This window comes from Leptosomus discolor, chromosome 3, assembly GCF_034619465.1.
Source record: "Leptosomus discolor isolate bLepDis1 chromosome 3, bLepDis1.hap2, whole genome shotgun sequence".
NCBI classification, from domain to species: Eukaryota; Metazoa; Chordata; class Aves; order Leptosomiformes; family Leptosomidae; genus Leptosomus; species Leptosomus discolor.
The window spans coordinates 19,902,393-19,925,503 of NC_141393.1; the positions used below are offsets into that span (position 1 = coordinate 19,902,393).

The 23,111-nt window shown below is 44.2% G+C and overlaps 1 protein-coding gene across 2 annotated transcripts in view; it reads right to left on the bottom strand.

Annotated features, from left to right (window-relative positions):
* KCNK13 (potassium two pore domain channel subfamily K member 13) overlaps positions 1-11,037 on the bottom strand; it is a 69,616-nt gene extending 58,579 nt beyond the window's left edge. Inside the window, exons 1-3 of one of the 2 annotated variants that reach the window (XM_086463293.1) lie at positions 10,701-11,037; positions 6,288-6,349; position 5,871 (exon numbers count right to left, since the gene is read on the bottom strand). In XM_086463293.1, the coding sequence (XP_086319419.1) occupies position 5,871; positions 6,288-6,349; positions 10,701-11,037 (400 nt within the window). The remainder of the gene's footprint in view (positions 1-5,870; positions 5,872-6,287; positions 6,350-10,700) is intronic. The other variant, XM_086463294.1, reaches the window with a different exon arrangement.
* Between the last annotated feature and the right edge of the window lie 12,074 nt (positions 11,038-23,111).

Consider the following 23,111-nt stretch of genomic DNA (forward strand, 5'->3'; position numbering starts at 1 on the left):
CAAGATCCTTTATGCACTATGCTGAACACCTTGCCTTTTTTTTTTTTTTTTTAAGATAACAAGGATAATGAATAGATACTATCATAGAACATGGGGAAAAAAGCTCTGGCAGAGGCATAAAAAGGTCATCTCGTCCCTTCAGTGCCCAGTGCTGGAATGAAAAGATCCTGGCGTCATTCTTGCAGGGTGTTTGGTTAACCTGGGTGTAAAGGACTCTGGTGATGAAGTCTCTATGGCATTCCTAGGGAGACTGCACAACTGCTTCACCTTAGTGTTAGGAAACTATTTCTCATGTATAACCTGAATCACCTTTGTTGCAATTTAAGCCCGTTAACCTATGTCCTAGCTGCCATGCATTTAGAGAACAGTGTTCAATCCTTCCTGCATCATATATTCATATAGTATGTTCTCCCTCACTAATTCCCTTCTTTCAGCTGTACAAGTTCCTTGATTTCTTCCCATTTTTGCATGAGTTCTGTTTTCTAGGTGTTTGATCATACCAATAATTTCTTTCTAGACCCTGTTTCTAGAAGTGAAGCAGCCCAAATCTGAAACCCGCACTCCAGACAATGCTTCCTGGTACAGCATACAGTGGAAATATTACGCTGCAATTTTCCTCATACATTTCAATGTGATTTTTTAAAAAAATATTCACAAAGGCATAGCAACAGTTCTGGACCACAGACAGACAGCAGATCCCTCCAGAACCCGATTTGAGACATCCTTCTATTCTGACAGCGATCCAGTGAAAACCAGTCAATGAATACGCTTTTCAGCTGGTCCCGTTGCTAATTCATCATAACCACATTTTGTGAGGTTGTTTATCAAATGTGAGGCAATGTCAAAAGTCATGCTAAAGTCAAGATATCTGCTATCAGGTGCTTATTTCTTACCCACAGGGCTAGTTACCTTATCATACCACAAGATAGACTAAATTTGCCAAGATCTACTTTCGGTCATTTCATGTTGATCGTTACTTGACTCCTTGTTTCCATGTTGATGTTTACAAATAGTTGATCTGATTACCCATTCAAGCAATTTTCAGTGAATTAAGGTTAAGCTCTTTGGCCTATAATTTTCTTTTTTAACTCCTTCCTGTCATCATCCCTTTTTTAAGGACTGGCAAAACATTTGCCGTTATAAGTTGCCTGGAATTTCAGCCCCTTCCATGAGTTGACAAAGGGCTTCTTATTGCTTTAGTAATTTCTTTGAATATCCTAGAATGCAGTTAGCTTAAATGCTTTGAAAGGATCTGACAGATTTAGGGATTCTAACCCGTTCTTTAATTTTTCCCATTATCACAAGAGTTAATTATACCACCCATCAGTTCAGAGTTGAGTTTTTCAGAAGACTGATGCAAAAAAAGGCACTAATTGTTTCAGCCTTCTTGGAATCATTTGTTGAGAGCTCTTCCTCTTTTCTATACAGCAGACCAATACTTTTCTTAGTCTTTCTCATCAGTATTGTGCTGATGAATGAGTTCACATCACCGTTCATACCCCTTGCTAATAGCATCATGCTTTGAGAGGCTGGACTTGGTATTCTGTTCCTGTATTTCCATATTATCCCTTTTATTTGTCTTCACTGATCTCATTTTCTATCTGTTTTCTACATGCTTCCTTCTTGTGACTGAATTCAACAACTAACTTAAAATTTAGACATGTTGGTCTTTTATTACAGTTCCTGTTCTCCTTCTACATTTGGATCACTTGAGCCAGCATCATTCATCTTTTGTCTGAGAAACTGCTAGCCTGCCTTAACTCATTTTTTTCTTTAGTTTCGGTTCCTCTGAGATTGCACACTGCAGATCTCTGAGTTTATTGTAAGTTTTTCTCTTGAAATTCCCTGGTTTTCTGTTCTTCCTCCTTCTCCTCTAAAGAATAATGAACTCTGCCACTCTGTGGCCACAGAAGTTGCCTTCTACACTTCCACTGAAACTAGGCTAGAGTCAAATCCAGAAAGGTTTCCTCTCAAGTTGCTTATGTATTTCAAAAACTCGCTAGAGAACTTGTGCTCATCTCCCAGCATTTACACCTGTAAACAGATAAATCCCATTATTATGATCAAGTCATGCCCTGGAGAATCTTTCCAGCTCCTCACAAAAAACCTAATCCAAATTTTCTTTAGAGGGTGTAACTGATAAAAATATTTCCTCTACAGACTTCAGAGTGCTTTTAACTACCTACTGATCTGTTTAAGAGAAAAAGAACCTGTGGCAGAGAAGTTATAGTCAGTGTTGCCAACAGTGGTGTGCTGATTTGGTTCTGTTACTGCCTGGGTGCCCATTTTTAGATTGCTGGGGTGGGATTTATTTCACCTAAATTTCAACACCAATAGTATAAATATCTATCTTTGCACTTGGCACCTCAGCTGTTTTTTTCCAGTCAGGGAAGAGGAACAGACCCATCAGGACATATTAATTCATCTGACCTATTTTAGATATCTTCTGCAAAACTGGATGACTTCAAGATCACTTACAACAGTCTCTGTCACTAATAGAAGTAAGAAAATTTACACAGGAAAACTGACCTGGCCTTTCCGTTAACCTTGTGGGTTACAACCGTGTGGTTTAACCTTGTGTTTTAGCCAGTGTCCAAGGGAGAACATGCTAGGCTATCATGCCTGTACCTTTTTTAGATCTTGGTTGTAAAAGGATTTCCGGGTTGATTTAATTTTATACTTCCTTTCTATTACATGGTTTGCTTGGTTTGAAGATTTCTGCTCTGTTCTGCATGTGGCAGAGACTGGTGGCCATCCTTTCACGATAACCACCACTCTCCTTTTCACATTTTTTCCTACATCTTTGCTTTATACAGATCTGTCATATATTACAGAAAGCTTTCAGTAAAAGTTACAGTGAACCATTCACATGTAAGTCTTTCAAAGGTGGGAAATGTTTTAGTTCATTAACAGATGCAGTCCCAGGCTGGTAGCAATTACAAGTTAAGTGAGTTGACAACTACTTGGTAGTCTCCCTAAAGCAAGTAAATGGCCTCAGTTTACCTGCAACTTCCCTAAAGCATCAGCCCAAAGCATCCTTTATTGGCAAACATGGAACAAAGGGGCGGGGGGGAGCGGGCAGGGAGAGAGAGAGAGATGAAGGATGGGAATGAAAAGTGAAGTGTTTTGCTCTAGAGATGCCTGTCCTGAAGAACCCCCAAGCCCAAGGAAAGCAAATCAGTCCCATGCTCACTCTCAGAACACACACGTCTTTTAGGCTCTCAGGGCTGTCAATGCAGGAGTATTACAGCACATTTTTAGAGATGATTCACAATTAATGAAAGACAGAAGTTTTTATATATACTAGACAAAACTTTCTTCTTAAAGTATCAAAATGAGAGAGGAAATGTTCCTCCTTTTTTTTTTTCCTCCACTTTGCCAGCTCCCTGCATGTCAAATAAACCTCCTTGTTCTTCACTGCCTCCAATTTCATCATTTCTGGCTGCTATCTGTTTCCTCTCACTGGCACAGGGCAAGCCTTGTTCCTCTTTCTTTTGTAGCTCACTTTTAAGACATCTCTTGAGTGAGGTATTTTTTATCTTTAATTAAAATCCTCTTTGCAGTCTTCTTAATGCAAATGCTACATTATTTGGAAAAAAAATAAACCCTGTTCTGTTCTATTCATACAATGAAGGCCAGCAGGATCGTTTCAGTACCTTCTGGAAAAAAAAAAAAGTCTCCAAAGCAATCAGCGCAACAATTTTTTTTTCATTTTGTTTCTCATATATCTGTGAAATACTTCAATGTAAAATCTTTCCTTCTAAATTTCATCTCCTTGTTCAATGTTACTTACTCAGCCAGATGCACTTTTCACTTATAAATTATCACCATCCAGTTATTGATACATTAATTACTGCAATGACATTTTTATGACACTGTTTCTTGTATACTATTTCTGCTCATCAGAATTCCTAGTTTTCTGCATTGAAACCCTGAGATCTTTGAATATTTTGTCATCGTGGAAACTAACTATCATTTTTAAAGTATGCCACAAGGGAAGGGACAGAAGACATAACATTCAGTAACCTGTATTCCACCTCTTCAGGGTACAAATGGAATATGCTTGTCAAGTCTGCAGGATGTGGCAAGATTCAAAGGGAAAGAGAGAACACGTATCACACTAACTTGAACAGTCATGACCTGCATTGATACTTGGGGTATTCCTATTCTTCTGGTCTTCTACAAGAGAAGAAAGCAGGAAAAACATCAATACATTACCTTCAACAGTGCTTGGTGGAACTAAACGGTTTTTATTTCTAATTGTTTATCCGAAAAAGAATCTGAACAGCCTGGTGCAATGTTTGTGCTTCCGCTGATGAGTATGGCAAGACGACAAAAAGTACGTTATATCCAGGAAAGGACTCAGAGGCTCGGTGGCTCCAGGAATGTAATCTAGTCCTTGCATGCTCTGGTTCTGTGCATTGTACCAGGGAGAATGTAGGCACCTCAGAATGGTATCTCAAATGGCCCCCAGGCGAACAAGGAGTTCTTCATAGGAATGTGTCCATCACTGAGAGCAGCTTTGGTGAAAAGCATCCTGGAATTGGTAAAGGATACATAAACCTGGAAATTATGTACACATGGCCCTCCAATTAATTCTTCATCAAGAATAGCCAGAATGTGAGAGCTGTGGTCAAAGCAGGGAACTGAACCCCAAACTCCCCGTCTTGTGGCACAACTGTAATCACTATGCTTTCATTCAACAGATGCGTGCCACCGTTTTTAAGGACAAGAGGGATCCCTTTCAAATAAAATGTATAGGGGGTTGCATTTGGGACAGGATTCACGGTCTGATGATGTCTTCTGAAGTTCATGATTAGGCAACTGACGTTCAGGGACACAAACAACAATACACTTTATGGGCATAAATATGAGCTTAGCCTCTCTTGGTCAAAGAATAGTTCTGTTCTTACTGTTGGGCTGGATAAAGTGAAGTAGAGAGATGACACACTTTATTAACGAATGAGGGGCACAGCTAGGAGCACAACTAAAAGCACTGGCTTGTATTGCTTTCCCCTAAATGGTAGGACATACTCGCTGCATATGCACAACTTTCTTGAAGTGTCGGCTCACCAAGAAGAAAGAGAAGACCAGAATTTATGATTAGAAAAATCCAGAAACTGAATGAAGCTATGAAAAAGAAGATGCTAGCTCCTGTGAGCTTATCACATTGTCCCACCTGGGATTACAGAGCCCTGGTTATGGCTTAGTGGCTAGAGCAAGTCATTTTGAATTATTAGGGCTGCTTGCAGCATAAAAAAAAATTTAAGAAGAGAAATGTTAGCTAGGAGAACAAGGCACCCTGTGCTTTATAAATTCAAATAGTTCAGGCAGGGTATGGCTGGGTAATGGTGCAGTTCAGGCAGGGTGCGGTTGGGTAATGGTGCATCCTTTGGGCTCTGTAACACCAGGAGTGAGCTTGGCCCTTGGCCCCAGGAGGAGCATTCAGTGCACTTGGCACTGTTTATTCACTCTACATATGGTAAAGGGTGATCTCAAGGCTACAAGCAGTAGCCCAGCTCTCTGGTTTTAACGCCCAGGTTGGCTGGGCATTACACACACCCCCCTTTTTTTTTTTTTTAAGACAGCTGTAACTCCACTCAGTAGTAGGTTCTGCACTTACACAGATGAAAATGAGGAAACAGGCACTTTCTCTGACACTGATCAGCACTCCCTCCCTCACTCCGCAACAGACTGCTGGAATATGGACAGTGCGGCTGTCTCACTCCATGCAGATTTCCCGGTTAGTAAATGACACTCCCATGAACAACCCTCTCTAGGCTGCTTAAAGAAGATGCTGTGACTCCTCCTATCCCTTCTGTACAACACACTGCGTGGTTGCTCATCACTCCCTACAGTAAAAATCTCACCCTTCACTCCAAGAAATTTTACCTCTTGGGCCTCAGGTAATGCATCAGTGGACAAATCTCTTTTCTCACCTTGCACCAAGACTTTACACCTCCAGCCTAACATGCTGCAGCCTCTTGCAGAGAGGAAGGATGCAAATTTTGACAATTTCTCCCAGAAAGTGTACCTCGTTTTGTGAAGATGATATAATTTCCTCCTTTACCTCACTTCTTATAAATAGTTCACACAGAAAAGACAAGAGGCAACGGGCACAAATTGAAATACAGGGAATTTCATTTGCACAGGAGAAAAAAAACTCTTTTACTGTGAGGGTGGTCAAGCACTGGCACAGGTTGCCCTGAAGAGCTTATGGAGTCTCCATCCATGGAGATATCCAACCCCAACAGGACGCCGCCCTGAGCAGCCGGCTGTAGCCGAACCTGCCTGGAGTGTGAAGGCTGGACTAGATGATCTCCAGGGATCCCCTCCAACCTCCGCCAGCCTGTGAAAAGGGTAGCCATATCATACGTCAGTTTGAGGAGTTGCTTCAGGCTATGCCTTTATGACAAGATACATTTTATTCCATTTATATTTAAAATAAACAGGTTTGAATCAAGATCATAATATGGGCTGGGGTGGGCATAGTTTTTTTAAAAAGAAAAAGGAAACAAAGTCCTTTCAGTTTTCTTAAGTTATTCAAAGAAAAAACAGCTGTACATGAGATATGTGTGTCTTGATGGATTGATAAATTCTTCATTTGATGCAACTGAAGTCAGTAACAGTTTTTTCCAATGGTTTCAGAGAGCGGAGGAGGATCTAGGTGCTGCAAATATCCCAGTATGCTAACCCTGTGTATTGCTCAAGAATAGTAGTGTCCACCTATTTCCAGTGGAATTGAGAGTGCCCAAATGCCTGTCACAAAAGACAAGCACTGATCCAAAAGATAAACAGTGACCCAATGCATAGATCTTCAAACACCTGGGCAGCAGCTCCCTACCTCTTGGAGGCACTACTGTCCCAAGGCACCACAGAGGTTCTTAGATATCAGAGTGCCTGCTGATGACTGCAACCTTACAGTCTAATGCTGTCTATCAAATGCCGTACTCCCTCCCCATATAAACCAACTAAATATTCGCTGAAGTGCAAACTGGGATTTTGATCTTGTTTTACTTTCTGGTCTGCAGAATATTTTATTCATCTATGCGAAGTGGAAGAGTTTCAACAGAAAACACGAAGTCCCAGCTTAAAATTATTCCCCAGACCGGTGGTCAGGAACACAGGGATGTTGCTTCAAGTCCTTGCTGAGAAAGAAGCTGCTTTGAAGTCTCACATCCTGAGACAGTACAACTACCACCCAATTTCTAGGCAAAAGGGAGACTACATTACGTGACAAAGGGCTGATCGGAAATCAAAGTGGGCATATGGAGGAGCCCACTACACACGTGCCAGGTATTTGTGGTTACCTTCTTCATTTCTGATGTTTCCACTTACTGTATAGGTAACTTTAGTTCTGGATCACACTATGCAAAAGACACATCAAAATATAGGAGTTACAGGCTGAGCACTGCCAGGAATAAACCTTTCATGGAACAAACTCTAAACTACTGAACTGAAAAAAGACAATTTTTTTATTAGTTCAGCTCTGTTTAGCTTTGTGTTTTCTTGACAAATGAAAATAGGCTGGTTATATTTAGTTTTGACCTCTTAACTCTATGCACTGATATCATGCTCCGATACCTATGTGACAAACATTTTATGTGAATCTTAATTAAAAAGACAGTATTGTTCCCTTAGATATTGCAAAACTCTCTTTTTTCCTCTGACATGTATAATAGTACTTCTTTCCAGCTACAGTACAGGAAGCAGTTGATGCTACAGGTAATGTTTGAGTGATGTTTAGCAGTATATCAAAGTGGCTAGGTTCACCTTATTTACTGCAGAAGAAAAAAAATTTACGCTAGTGGAGTAGCAAAATAATTTCCACTATGAAAAGAGAAAAAAAATAATACTAAGTTTACAAAAGAAATAAAAGATTACTGTTTTGACAATTTACCTGCTAAACCAAAAGCTCCTATACCAGCACATAGTACTGAGTGTAGAAGGTCAGCTGATATTAGGAATATGCCATAAAAGCACCTACTTCTGAAAATGCACTTTTAACTGAAGACACCAAATTTTATTTAGCTGTAGAAATGTATATCGTCATCAGAAGTATAAACTGAAAAACATATGAAATAATCCTTCCACTATCCTCAGAACTAGCAAGGTCGCAGCTGGAGTAATACATTAATTGTGGGGCATTGTACTGGGGCATGAAAGATGATGTGGACCATTTGGAAGGGGCTGACAAGAAAGCAAAAGTATTGATTTGAGATGTATGAAACAAAATCTGTTCTTAGGACCCCAGTACGGCTGATAAAAATGGGTGTGTGGTTGCCGAGCCAGCAGGGGAACGCTCCTCATGGCAGAGCTGAGGGGATCTGGCTGAAGCACAACAGTCTTGTGAACAGTCTTGTGAATGTCTGGAGAGCCCAGCCCCGCAGCACAAGCTAAGAGCTGAAACACACAATCAGTCTTACAAAGCAGCAACACTACTGAGAAGATTAAGAGAGAGGGATGCCATTGATATGACTGAAAGAGCACAATGCCACAGATGGGATTAAGAAAGAATGAGGAAAATGATAAAACACACTGAGAAAGTGACACCATTGATAAGACTAAGAAAGAACAACTCCAGGTCAAAAGAAAGGACAGGATGTAAATCGCCAAAGCCTTCAGACCATACACAATCTGAAGGAAAAAGGGTTCTTGAGAACATTTTCTGCAGAAACATTGATGGAGCTTTAAATTGTGGGCAGCGGAAACTGGCAAGCCAGAGAAATTACCAGAAAGTGTGAGTGGCTAAGTGGATGCTTGTGTTTGCAAGCAGCTAGTTAAGACCACAGATACCCTTCTCTCCTTAATAATCTCATTTATGTAAGGTAAATATTAATGTTTAGAACTACTGACATCAGTTAATATCTGTGAGAAGAAACTATCACTGCGAAGCGGGGTTAAAACATTGTGGCTTTCTGAATTGAGAGAAGACTGAAGAGACACATGACAACGGTCCTTGAGTACCTAAGAGGCCAATCTCTGGGTATGAAGGATGGTTAAGACAAAAATAATGCAAGTCGATGAATTGCAGTAAGGTAGATGTCAGGAAAAGCTTTTTTTCTGGTGAGGATAATGCACAAGGCTGGATTCCTTGTGGAAGTTGTGGGATCTCCAACAGTGTAGGTTTGAAATGGCAGCTTGGACAAACATCTATCAGGAAAAAAAAGTCGCATATAATTGACCTCCTCTAGGAACCGAAGTGGACCAGGTGGACTTTGCAGATCTGGTCCCAGCTCTCTTTACTTGAATTTTATGGCTGTAGCAAAGGTTAGCATCAACACTGTATTTTGATCATACAAGAAGCACACCTTAAGGGAGATGTTACAATGGTAAACTTCACAAAATGGTCTTAACAATGTTATAAATTTCTTTAAATTACCAGTTCAGCAGAACATTTAAGCATAGTTCTTTGGTCTTACAGACTCAAAGTCTAAGGACACAAAACACCCAAATCTTGATGCCCTGAGGAAATATAAAGCCAGCTCAATGACATCTTTCATAACAAAATTAACTGCAGACCCAAGAAACTCAGTATTAGGGAGAAGCTGAGCAGAACCACTGGACAGCACAAATTCTCACATGTCCCACAGAAAGCCAAGGCATCTCAAAACTCCTCTTGAGGGAACAAGTGTTAATGAAGGTTTCCTGAAGAACTGCTGTTGGTAATTAAACAATCATTCCTCAGCATCCCTTTCACACGTGGAGGGAGACTGATGTGAACTGGAGATACCATTACCAAGATTTAGTGACCCTATTTGTCACAGTGGGAAATGCACACAAGATTGCCTGTCTCTAACTAAAGCAATCTCCGTTTCTCCAGGGCGTGTAGCTGTCCACAGGCGCCTGAACGAAGCCTTTCTGTTGATACCCATGGGCTCCCTGGGGTGCTTATGTCAGTTCCTGGTCCCTTTTCATCTTAACGTATTTTCATCAGCCCCCTCGGAATTTCTATTCAGTATCACCTTCCCCTGAAGGCTCCTCCAACCTGAGTAAACTTGGTTTTAAGCACAAACGAAATAAGCCGTGCCCACCGACTTGTTGATATTGCCTCAGAAAGCCAGAAGAGCAAAAACCGAGCGGTCTGAAACACAGCCTTTCCGAGCTGTACACTTCACAGCTGGACACTACACAATCTATTTTACGGTTCTTGTTAAGACCAGACTAGATCCTCAGAAAGGTCCCTTCTGGGCTTGCAGCCTACGAAGCCACCTACCTCCAGATCTAAGATTTGCTATAGCAAGATTTCCCAGAACTTAAAAGACATATAGCGTTTGTTCAAAGCTTTCGGCTTTGGGTGCGACTGCTCTCTCACTAAGTCTGCCACCGCATGCCAAGTTCCCCCGCGCCGGCAAGCGAAGCTCCCGGGTTGCAGCCAGGCGGCCGCTGCCCTGTCCGCCCCGAGCCCGGCGCCCGCAGGGCCAGCCCCAGCCGGGCCGCCGCCGCCCCGGCTCCCGCACCCTCCGGGGGCGCCCACGGCACGGCGCTTCCCGCAAGCGTGGTGCTCCCCGCGGCAGCGCCTCTTTGACAGCAGGAGGGGGGGAAACAGAAAAAAAAAGGAGCAGCGAGGAGACAGGACCGTGCCCGGCACGAAGCCCGCTGTAAGCCCGGGAAGCTGGGGAGGAGAGAGGAGGCTGTGCATCCCCGGCCGCCCTCGCCCCGCTGCCGCCGCCGCGGGCCCCGCCCGTCCCGCCGCTCACCGATCGTGGAAACGACGGTGCCCACGAAGTAGAAAGCGCCGGTGAAATCCCATCGGGGCCGGATGTCATCGACGCGGATGCCGGCCACGCTGGCCTCCTCGTACTCCCGGAGGAAGTGCCGGAGCTCGGCGCGGCTGAGGTTGTGGCGCCGGGTGAAGTTCTCCAGCCGCTCCTCCCAGCGCTCCTTGGCCTCCCGCTCCGTGGGCAGCTCGATGGCCGAGAACACGGCGGCGCCGCACAGCATGTACAGCACGATCAGCACCGCCAGCAGGAGGAACCGCGCGTTGTCCGCGTTCAGGCGACCCGCGCTGGAGCAGCAGCCGCCGCGACACGCCATCCTCCGCCCCGCGGGACCGGGCTGCCGCGCCGCCACGCTACGTCGGGGCCTTGCCGCCGCCGCCGGGCATCACGGCGCCGCCCGCCAGGCGTGCGCGGGGCCACGGCCGCAGAGCTCAGGGAGCCGCGGAGCCCAGCGGCGGCAAGCGGCGCTCCCGGGAGCCGGCCGGCACCTCCGCCCCGGGGGCAGGGCGCTGCCCCGCCGCGCCCGGCACGGCTCCGCTGCGGACGGGCTTCGGGCTGCGGCGCATCCTGCGGGCGAGGGAGCCGCCCGTCCCGTCCCGTTCCGTCCCGCAGAGCCCCTCAGCCCCGCCGCGCCCCTGCCCCGCGCCGAGCTCCCGTCTCCGCCAGTTTCATATCCCCTTCCTTCCCCCGCCCCGAGCACGTCGGAGCGGGGCGCAGGGACAGACACCGCCAGGCGCCTCCTGCCTGCCGGGGGGGCGAGGCGGGACCGGCGACGGCTCGCCCCGCCGCTCTCCCACGCCGCCGCGGGGCACCGCCGCCCCGGTCGGCGGGGGGCGGCTGCCCCCGACCCCGGGCCGCCCGCGCCATGGCCACCGGGGAGCCGCCGGCCGGCCCGCGCCCTGAGGGAACCTCCCCTCAGCAGAGGCGCGGCCGCCGCTCGGAGCGAGGCCGCCGCCCCTGAGGGTCTCCCCAGTGATCCGGGCAGGGCGGGGCGGGCAGGCACCTGGCAGGGCGGGCCGCCGGAGGACGGCTGCCCCCCCGCCTCCACACCTCAGAGAGGCGGGGGGCTGCACCCCCCCCCCCCCCGCGCCCGCCGCCTTCCCGCCCGCCGCGGGCCGTCGTCCGCCCCGTCCTTGGCCCAGCCCCGGGCCGCGGGGCTGGGGAGCGCTCTGCCGCCCCGGGTAACGGGGGCTCTGGCAGAGACCCGGGGGAAAATCCACCGTTGATGACATGCCCCTACTACCAAAGCAAGAAAAATGCCTGCCTTTTGCCAAAAGAGGGCACCTTTTTCTCTACCGGTCTGGTTACTGATGGCCTGCCTTCTCGACAAGTTCTTATGTCTCCATCCTACAACACCGGGCAGCCGAAGGGAAATCGTGTGTGGAAGACAGAGGCAGCTCTCCAACGGCAATGTGGTTTGAAAACGTGTTATTTTCAGGGTCAAAGAGCTCTCGATCCAAACCTTCTGGAAAAAATCATTGTTACTATAAAAAGCTAAACTCAGCAATATCTGGCAATTGCTACAGCGCTGAATTCTGCTTCAAAATAATGGGGGCTAGAATTCAGGTCTGTAAAACATATTAGTATATAAACACTCTTTCCAGTGAAAGACAACCTACACATATTTTATTTTAGAGAGCAGGTTAATGAGGTATTGCTACAACATGTCAAGTTGCAGTAATAGTTGTAGGGATCGAGTGCACCCTCACTAAGTTTGCAGATGACACTAAATTGGGTGGGAGTGTTGATCTGCTTGGGGGTAGGAAGGCTCTGCAGAGGGATCTGGACAGGCTGGATCAATGGGTCGAGGCCAAATGTATGAGGTTCAACAAGGCCAAGTGCCAGGTCCTGCACTTGGGTCACAACAACCCCATGCAGCGCTACAGGCTTGGGGAAGAGTGGCTGGAAAGCTGCCTGGTGGGAAAGGACCTGGGGGTGTTGCAGAAATCACCAGATTTAGGATTTTAGGATACTGCTTGGAAATCCCCTTACTTTTCCCATCTTGATTTGAATATCAATAATTCTAATTAATGGATATTAATAGGAGACACTAATGATTATTTTGGGAAAATAAGTCTCAAATGGAATAAATGATCAAATATAAAAAAAAAATCTGTACTGCCAATGCTGGTAGCCTACCCCTGTAAAGTCCCAGACCTAAGGTATTCATTAACCAATGATCTGTTAGTGGTTAGAAACAAGGATAATATGTAATAGTCCAAGATGTCTGCTAGATAGGATTTATTATGGTACCCATTTTGTATAATCTTTGAATCATGACTTAAGTAGGTATGAGCCAAGAGCCTACGAGCCAAGGACATGTTCCCTGACCATACATGGTCAATTCAAGGAGTGGTTGAGACCTCCGACTCAGGGACCACTTACCCAAATTATACCACCTACTCAAAACAGAGCAATAGAAAACTATGACAGAGGCTGCGCACTAATTTGCATCAGAAGCAAGAAAAGAAGAACCAATCATCGAGAAAATTATAATAAATATGCATTGTATAGACTGAATATGTATAAATTTAATATATCAGTATTTGTTGACTGCAATATGCAGGCGGACATCTTTGGGAAGGATCCCATGTGCCCGGTGCACACGGTGCGCATCGTTAATAAAGGACGTCTCTACTTATCTAACTTTGTGCAGGTAAGTTTTTCTTACCCACTGCAGATTTGCAACAGGGGTGCTGGTCGACAGCCGGCTGAACATGAGCCGGCAGTGTGCCCAGGTGGCCAAGAAGGCCAACAGCATTCTGGCCTGTACCAGCCATAGTGTGGCCAGCAGGAACAGGGAGGTGATCGTGCCCCTGTACTCGGCACTGGTGAGGCCGCACCTCGAATGCTGTGTGCAGTTTTGGGCCCCTCACTGCAAGGAGGACACTGAGGTGCTGGAGCGTGTCCAGAGAAGGGCAACGAAGCTGGTGAAGGGTCTGTAGAACAGGTCTTATGAGGAGCGGCTGAGGGACCTGGGGTTGTTTGGTCTGGAGAAGAGGAGGCTGAGGGGAGACCTTATCGCTCTCTACAGCTGCCTGAAAGGAGGTTGTAGTGAGGTGGGGGTTGGTCTCTTCTCCCAAGTAACAAGCGATAGGACAAGAGGAAATGGCCTCAAGTTGTGCCAGGGGAGGTTTAGACTGGACATTAAGAAAAATTTCTTCCACAAAAGGGTTGTCAAGCACAGGAACAGGCTGCCCAGGGAAGCGGTGGAGTCACCACCCCTGGAGGTATTTAAAAGACGTGTAGATGTGGTGCTTAGGGACGTGGTTTAGTGGTGAACTTGGCAGTGCCAGGTTAACGGTCGGACTTGATGACCTTAAATGTCTTTTCCAACCTAAACAATCCTATGATTCTATGATCTACTTCCCCCTCTCCCTTTTCTATTAATTATGTTGCAGTTAAAATGCAATGGGAACAAACACTAAGGTCTTAGTAATTAGAAAGCTCCCTTAATGGCAGATAATCATACACTCAGTGTAAGAGTCATTGATGGTCTCACAGCCTGAGGTGTGTTTGGGTATTGGACTGTGGACAGTTCTGTGCCGGTGTTTGAGAAAGGATCACCAAGTGCGTGGCAACAAATCTGTTTGGGCAGCAGCCACTAACAAAAACCATGTCCTTTTCCTATGTTGCACAGTAAATCAACAGCCGAGGATGAATGAGACTCATGCTTCCTCTTTGTTTTTTCCTATTTGTTATTATTCATAGGTGATACATAACACATCATGTTGCAGGATTTTATTCCCTTATCATTAGTCTTCAGCAGAGACTGACATATGGCAATTAAAATTAGCAGCAATGCTGGAAGACATTAAACAGCCAAAAAAAGAGGAAGACAAGATGCCAGTCAATCTAAGCAGACTCCGTGCCAAGTGCTAAAGGTAATCACATGCTTCCATAAAAAGTGCTGATGTATCTTTAAAGTTATTGGTAGTCCTCATTAGAGGAAAAAAACCCACCTGTATTTCCCTGCTTTGCCAGTCTTTGCCAGCCAGAAAGAAGATGGATCTAAATCAGTGCTCTCCCACCCAGCAGAGGCAGCAGAGCTGACGGAGCACTCTCAGTCTGCACTGAAGTCTCCATCCATCGAAGTTGTTCTTGGGTGCCTTGGATTAGCCCAGTGGGAACAGGAGCCTTTAACTGCTTGCAACCATGACATCAACGAGATTGCCCAAAGGAACATGAAGAACAATCACATTATCCAAGGAAAATTATTCAAGGATATTGAGTTCCTCCTATTATTTACATATTGTTTTGTTAGTGAGAAATAGTTATTTTTGTGTTGATCTCGGGCGTAGAGGGAGCATTACATTAATACAGGTAAAAACATCTGGCACAGTTTTGAAAGACAATGAAGTATACTACTGTCACTGGGCATCAAAAACTGCAAGTTCCCTTAATTTGTCAAATCTGATCTTCACCAAATTAAAACACTATAAAGGACATGCAGTGATTTAATCTCTTGAGAAAGTGGCTTTTTAAGGACATGCTCCCTATTAAGGGATAGAGCGAGTGTTGAGTTGATATTGACTGGAATCCTGAAGTAGAAAATGAGAAGATGGCTGACAAATATCACAAGTGTGGCACCTTTTATTGTTTTAAGCTCCTGTTATTCCTTTGCTTCCCCTGTTTTAATTAAGGTACTCATTCTAAAGAACACATTCTTGTAAGAATGGTCACTATTCCCATTGCTTTTGGGTAGATAGCTAGAAAAACTTGAGTGTGTGGAGAGCATGAACAGTATAATGATGGAGTCACCCATTCAGAGCATTTAAGCAAGGTTGAATAAAGAAATGCAATGTGATCACTGGCATAAGGAAACAAAAAATTTATCTTTTAGTTTCAGATTTAAAAAAATGGTTAAACATTTTGCTGACATTTAAATTAACCCCAAATCGAAGTTAAGATCTTGTGAGCCCGAACACTGCATGCCTTGCTATTAACCTCAGTACAGACACTTGTGGCATCATTACCAGGAAACCTGCTATTGGTGCCCTACCCCTCAGCACCACAAGCATGCAGCTCCCTGGTGTCTATGTGTGCAGGTATTTAGTGACAAAAATATTGGTGGCAGTGAGGCTTAGCAGACTGTAAATAATACAAGAAAAAATTGTGTATTTACTAGTTCTGTTGATAATGTGTAAATGATAACGCTGTAATTAAGACAGCTACTGTCACTGACTACCCTGGTAACAATTACCAACAGACATCCGGTCTGAACAGAGCTATGATTAATGCATCAGCAAATTACCTGGAAGACTCACACAGAGATTTAGTTACTGTCTCTCACTGACAATGTCAGTATTTTTTGATTGAACATCTTTGGAAGTGATAAGCTGGAACACTTAACTAAAATGCACTGCTTACCTTGGGAGAAGCTATGGAGAGCTGCAATTTACTCCTGAGCAAATTTTATACATAATGAGACATCTTGTTAGAGGAGCAAAGAAACCAGACTTCTATTGCCTTTGATGATGAACAAAAACTCTTCTGGAACTTAATAACCTTGATGTTAACAAACTAATTTGAAAAAAATCCTGAAACTTCATGAACCTGTGACACTTAGGGCATGTAGAGTAGCCTAAACTTTTCAACATCCCTGTTGCTTTGCTAATTTTCAAAGAAATTGCATCTCTGGGGGAGTCCTACTGAATGTAAAGTAAGGAATCATAGAATCAATTAGGTTGGAAAAGACATTTAAGATCATCAAGTCCAACTGTTAACCTAGAGCACTGCCAAGTCCACCCCTAAACCATGTCCCTAAGCACCACATCTACACGTCTTTTAAACACCTCCAGGGATGGTGACTTCACTGCTTCCCTAGGCAGCCTGTTCCTGTGCTTGACAACCCTTTTGTGGAAGAAATTTTTCTTAATGTCCAATCTAAACCTCCCCTGGCACAACTTGAGGCCATTTCCTCTTGTCCTATCGCTTGTTACTTGGGAGAAGAGACTGACCCCCACCTCACTACAACCTCCTTTCAGGCAGCTGTAGAGAGCGATAAGGTCTCCCCTCAGCCTCCTCTTCTCCAGACCAAACAACCCCAGGTTCCTCAGCCACTCCTCGTAAGACCTGTGCTCTAGACCCTTCACCACCTTCGTTGCCCTTCTCTGGACACTCTCCAGCACCTCAGTGTCCTCCTTGCAGTGAGGGGCCCAAAACTGCACACAGCATTCGAGGTGCGGCCTCACCAGTGCCGAGTACAGGGGCACGATCACCTCCCTGTTCCTGCTGGCCACACTATGGCTGATACAGGCCAGGATGCTGTTGGCCTTCTTGGCCACCTGGGCACACTGCTGGCTCATGTTCAGCTGGAATGTTGCTTCTTGCCTTTATCTAGTATACTCGTCCGTCACAAAGCAGAAATGCTTAGCAGTAAAGATGACTGAGCCTGGCTGTACAAAAGAGACTTTCAGGAATGACAAATGTGAAAACTTTTCCCATCTCTTTCACATCAGTTTCTAAAGCATGGCTGATATAAAGATAATTGTATTTCAGTCTTCTTGGGGAAGATGATATTTCATCTATACTTAGAGAATACCCTAGAGGGGTATTTTTATTTGAAGATATTTGCGAATTAAATTTTACAATTGGAAAAGTGAGGCAGAGAGAAACAGGACTTAAAAGTCCCTTCAAGGGACTCCTTAAGAACAACTTCCAACTTTTGGAAGCCGCTTTGCATTTGCTGGAAGTTTATCTTCCAGCATTTCAACAGGTAAGAAAAACATGGGTGGATAGCTTGGTTTTCCAAACTGAATAACAAACAGCCAGAATTCAGAGCAAAGTTTTTTGTTTGTTCATGCTTATTGGTACTAGAACTGTGTACCATAGTGATGTGCATGTTAAGGGAGAAACAGAAACACACAAGTCAACTTGTGTAACATCAGAATGGAATCAGAAATAGAGTTAGTAAAAGAATCCAGAAGCCCCCTTGCATTCCTCCATTCTAAGCGACAGGAAATACTTTCAACTAAAGGAAGAACTTTCTACTGTTTGTCACAATACATTGAAAGCACTGCAGCAACATTTACAAAGCAGGAACTGTGAATTAGCTTGAGAGGAGATAAAATTTTGATAAATGGAGAAGCAGAAATTTTAGTATGTTACAAAAAGAAAAAAGCCAAGGATATAAAGACTGTAGATTAACATAGGAACTTTCTGAACTTACACAGCTCCTTTCAGCCTCCAGTACTTTTTGCTGAGTTTCTTTTGCCCTTCAGGATTCCAGTTACAGTTGCTTAGATTAAAAGAAACTCAGAGGTAAGAGAGAGGGAACGGTGTGACTACTGTCAGTGTTCAGCTAAAATTCTGACATCCCAGGTCACAGTGATTAATTCCACAGCTGTAAAATGTCAGCAAATCTATTGATGTCAGTAGAAATATCTGTGGGATTAGGTAGCATCTAGCATTATAAAGAACATTACATCTCCTTTCTAGCTTTTTTAAATACACACATTGGGTTGCAAGAGTATGTCACAGTGAATATCTATATATTACATTAATTTACTGTTTTCAATATTCAGTTCTTGGTATCACATTTCTATTTATTTTAATTTACGTGGGATTTTTTGTGGAGTTATTTCTGTTACTGTGATCACATTTGTTGGAAGACTAGAATATCAAAAGATAGAAAGTCTTAGCAGAAGAAAGTACAAGGAATTAACACATCACTAATTGCTGAAAAAAGCACATTGACGCATTTAGGAAAGTCGCCAAATGAGACAGCTATAATACTGTTGCGTGTTTGCACACCTAGCGTGGAACAAAACACATGGTACCTTTTACACCTTTTTACTTCTGTGATGCTGGATTTAGTCTCAAGTGCGGTGAGAAGACTCTGGATAGGTCACTGTATCGTGGTCTTGAACAAACCAAAATTAGATCATTGCTTTACTATGCAACTCCAATAAGAAACTGCACAGTGTTATGTTGCCCTTGGGAGAAGATTTAACCTTTTCAGAATCACAGGCAACCACTAAGTTTCCTTCCTTGTCCCAGGAGGGAGTAAGCTGGTATTATCCCAATGGCTACAGCAATGCAGTCCGATATTGGAAGTGCCGCCGTGAAACCAAATTTCCAGTCATCCGCCTTGAGTTCTCCTTCTGCAGGGTGTATGGCAGCTCTGCAGTCTGCTTCCCTTCCATGCTGTGACCTCTGATGGATGGTTTGTAACACCAGCACGGGACCTTGTACAGCTGGGGGGTTAGGAGGCAGCTGAGCTTTTATGAAACATGACCGATTGCATTGGCCATTAAAATTGGCTAGGGCTCGATCAGATCGTTTTACCCGTTTAGCCACAGAAAAATGCACTACTTCCTTCTTTACAACCTAATTAGCAGCACTGCAGAAATGTATGCACGTTGTTTGCACCAGCATGTACCGATACGCATTAGCAATAAATTCTTACACTGTTGTAATGGGAAGCACTTAATTTTGAACAGGCACCAGAACAGATTCATTGTCAGCAGTAGCAAGAGAAATTAATCAGCAATTTATTGAGCAAAAAAGATGTTGTGTTGAATAACAATTACTTCTACAGACAATGCTATTGCCTTTTTTCTTTTCTTTTCTTTTCTTTTTTTTTTTTTTTAAAAAAATTTGAACTCCCTTTTAAAAATAAAGGAGAAACACAGGGGTCTCAGACCTAAATATCACTTTAAGCAAAGATCCTAGAGTCAAATCCAGCTACATATGTTAGACATTCTGCTATGGGTTGGAGTAATTTGTCTGTTTTCTCCTTCTCTTTATTCATAGTTCCACTTTCCAAATGTTAGGACCCTGACATGAAACAAAAAATTATTACGGTGGTATGAAAAATGGAATTTCAAAATATTCTGCACAAGAAAATATTTAAAGTTCTATTCAGACAGTTAAGAAGTGTTCTTAAGTCTGTCTTGGCACCTGAGAGGCTGCACATCTAGAAAACTATTAAACAGCATTTTCTGACAAAGGTTTTGCCAAGAGCCTTCCGCCCAGCTCCAATGTGTCATGAAGCCCAGCTGTGTTTGGGCTGCATAGGACTGACTGAAAAAGACTGTTGCTACCCTGGAGTTTTAGTTATCTTCGGACAGCTTCTTCAAAACAAGTTTCCCTTGCCATTCTGGAAGAGCATTGTTTAAACAGTTGAAAAAGAACTACATGCATCTCTCTTTCAACCAAACTCAACCTTTATTTGAACCATCAGTTCACCTCACACCACATACTGCCCAGCAAACCAAACCCCCAGCCTTCACTCTTTCCTCCACCTCTGCCACCCAGCAGAGTGACACTTCCGTGCTCATACCACAGTCCATGTTGCTTTGGGTCACAGCTCTGCCTTGGAAAGATTCCCTGAGTTCTCCTAGCAGATCTGATCACTTGGTTTATTTGTTCCCACCAATGGACTTCGGAAGGATCTTCTGACACTGCATTAATCTGAGCCCTGGAGAGCTGAAGTTAAATCATGACAAGTTCCTGGAAACTGAAAAATTTCAGCTGGAATTTAACCAGGAATGTCTCAGAGCTGGTCAAACCACTCTATGACAAAACCAGAAATACCCATATATGTAACATCAATAAAACATATTCTTCACAAATTAAGGATAAATGTCCATCAATTTTTAGCTGACCTTCTAGAACTCTTGAAGCTTTCTGCGTATGACGACATCTTCCTACTTATGATTTCTCTAATTCTCACAGAATGAAAATAATTAAAATGATAATACTCTGTTAAAAAGAAAGTGTAACAATGGCTATGAAGTTGTTCTTGGTTTTTAGAGCACACCGCTCCATTTTCATGTTACCTTCTCTGATCCCTGTCTTTTCAGGGTCATCATGGTCATCAGGGACAGACTCAGTTTCTGCATGTAACATAAACAGTAAAGATTCTGCATATAGAACCAAGGGAAGGTGAAAGCAGAAAGCAATCTTCCTATCTGTTCCATGGACATCCCAGCAGCACTCTGACCCGTACTTGGCTCACGTTATTCACAAAGTTCTCAAAACCAGATAAAGAATTAATAATGGTTACTGGGCCTCTAAATTGCCAACATGAGCTAAGAAATTAGCCACCTAAATACCCAAGTTCCTGGCATTTGCTGTGAAGAGTGAGTGTAAAATTCCTCTCTTATAGCCAAGGCTATTCCACTATCTAGCTCCATTTACCCTTTGAATAAGAGACTGTACAATAATTTCCCTTACAAAGCCATAACCTTTTTGATTTGACAGACCATCGGATAACTGCACCAGAGAACTTGAATGTAACTGGAGAGGGTAGAACAGGGAAAGGGTATGGAAGATGGAAAAGAAGCAGTACTTCATAGTTTCTCTATGGATTGGTCTGTGACAGTGTGGGAAAACAAAAGAAAACTTCTCCTTGCTAGGCAGATGCCATTCCAATTTCCTAAACACACACCTTTTCTATGGTAATTTTTGAATGAAACAGGGACAGACATTAGATAAACATTAGGAAGTAGTGCACTCCCAGTGTACTCCAAACCGTCTTGGGGAATGACACTGCAAAATGAATGAAGGAGCACTGGAACAGCTACCCAGTCAGATTATTTGGGATCCAGAGGGAATTCTGAATGAAGTACCAGACTATGCTACGAGATATCTAGGCTGCAGGACCAGTTGTTCATACATCCCGCAACACTAGTTAAGACTACTTGTGGTCGCTTGACCCTGGCTGGATGTGAGGTGCCCACTGAAGCTGCTCTATCACTCCCTGCCTCAACCGGACAGGGGAGAGAAAAATGTAACAGGCTCATGGGTCAAGATAATGACAGGAAGGTCACTCAGCATTTATGGTCACAGGCAAAACAGACTCAACTTGGGAAAAGAAGTAATTTATTACAAATCAACTCAGAGAGGAGAAATGAGAATTAAAAACAAATCTTAAAACACCTTCCCCGCCCCCCCCTTTCTTTCCTGGGCTTAACTTTGTTCCCAATTTCTCTCCCTCCTCCCCCCGAGCAGCACAGGGGGACAGGGAATAGGGGTTGGGGTCAGTTCATCACTCTGCTCTTCTGCCACTCCTTCCTCCTCAGGGAGAGAGCTCCTCACATGCTACCCCTGCTCCAGTGTGAGGTCCCTCTCACAGGAGACAGTTCTCCATGACTTCTCCAGTGTGAGTCCTTCCCACAGGCTACAGCTCTTCATGAACTGCTCCAGCGTGGGTCTCCTTCATGGTGTGCAGTCCTTCAGGAACCGACTGCTCCAGCATGGGCCCCTCATGGGGTCTCTGGCAGCAAACCTGCTCCAGCGTGGGCTTCTCTCTCTCCAGGGGTCACAGGTCCTGCCAGAAGCCTGCTCTGGTGCAGGCTTCCCATGGGGTCACAGCCTTCTTCAGGCATCCACCTATGCCAGCGTGGTTCTCCATGGGGTGTAGACAAATATCTGCTCCATCACCTGTGGGCTGCAGAGGGACAGCCTGCCTCACCATGGTCTTCACCACAGGCCGCAGGGGAATCGCTGCTCTGGCACCTGGAGCATCTCCTCCCCCTCCTTCTTCACTAACCTGGGTGTCTGCAGGATGTTTCTCTCACATATTCTCACTCCTCTCACTCGCTGCAATTCCTGCTGCGCAACAACTTTTTCCCTTTCTTAAACACGTTGTCACAGACGCAACCACTGTCGCTGATGGGCTCGGCCTTGGCCAGCAGCAGGTCCCTCTTGGAGCCAGCTGGCATTGGCTATATCTAACATAGGGGAAACTTCTGGCCTCTTCTCACAGAAGACACCCCTGTAACGCCCCTGCTACCAAAACCTTGTCATGTAAAACCATTACACCACTCTTGAGCACCGAAGCCCATCCACTTCAATTTGGCGTTTTGGACAGTACTTGGGTGTCTGCGAGGGGGACAAAGAGGATTAGGAAATAACTGACAAGAGGCCAAAACAGCAAATATTGGAGCTTGCATTAGAAGTAATAATTGCAAAGCTTCAATCCAATTTGAAATGGATGCATTCAGAAGAAGATGGAACAAAGGAAATATAAACAAGATTGACTTTATTTTTATTTAAATTTTACATACAGTAACTTTTATTCCAGCTTCTGGGGCCAACTGACAGACTCACATAACAGTAAATTTTAAATTCATTACAGCTAAAAATGCAGAGAGAACCTCTGAGAACGGTTTACACTTGTTTTAATCTTGAAAAGCATATTAAGAAGCACAGTAAGGAAAAAGCATATAAAAAGGTACTTAAAAATGCAGGTTCATTTATAATAATATGGTTACAGATTCTCCAAGAGTCTCCCCATTATCAACATTTTAATGTTTCTTGCAACTACAAATTAGCCAACTATAACAGACATAGCTTAAAAAAACCAGAAATAAGCAGTCTTCCGAGTAGTGTGGCAGGCTCAGTGTCAGTAAGTGAAATGTCATGGAGCACTGGAAACAT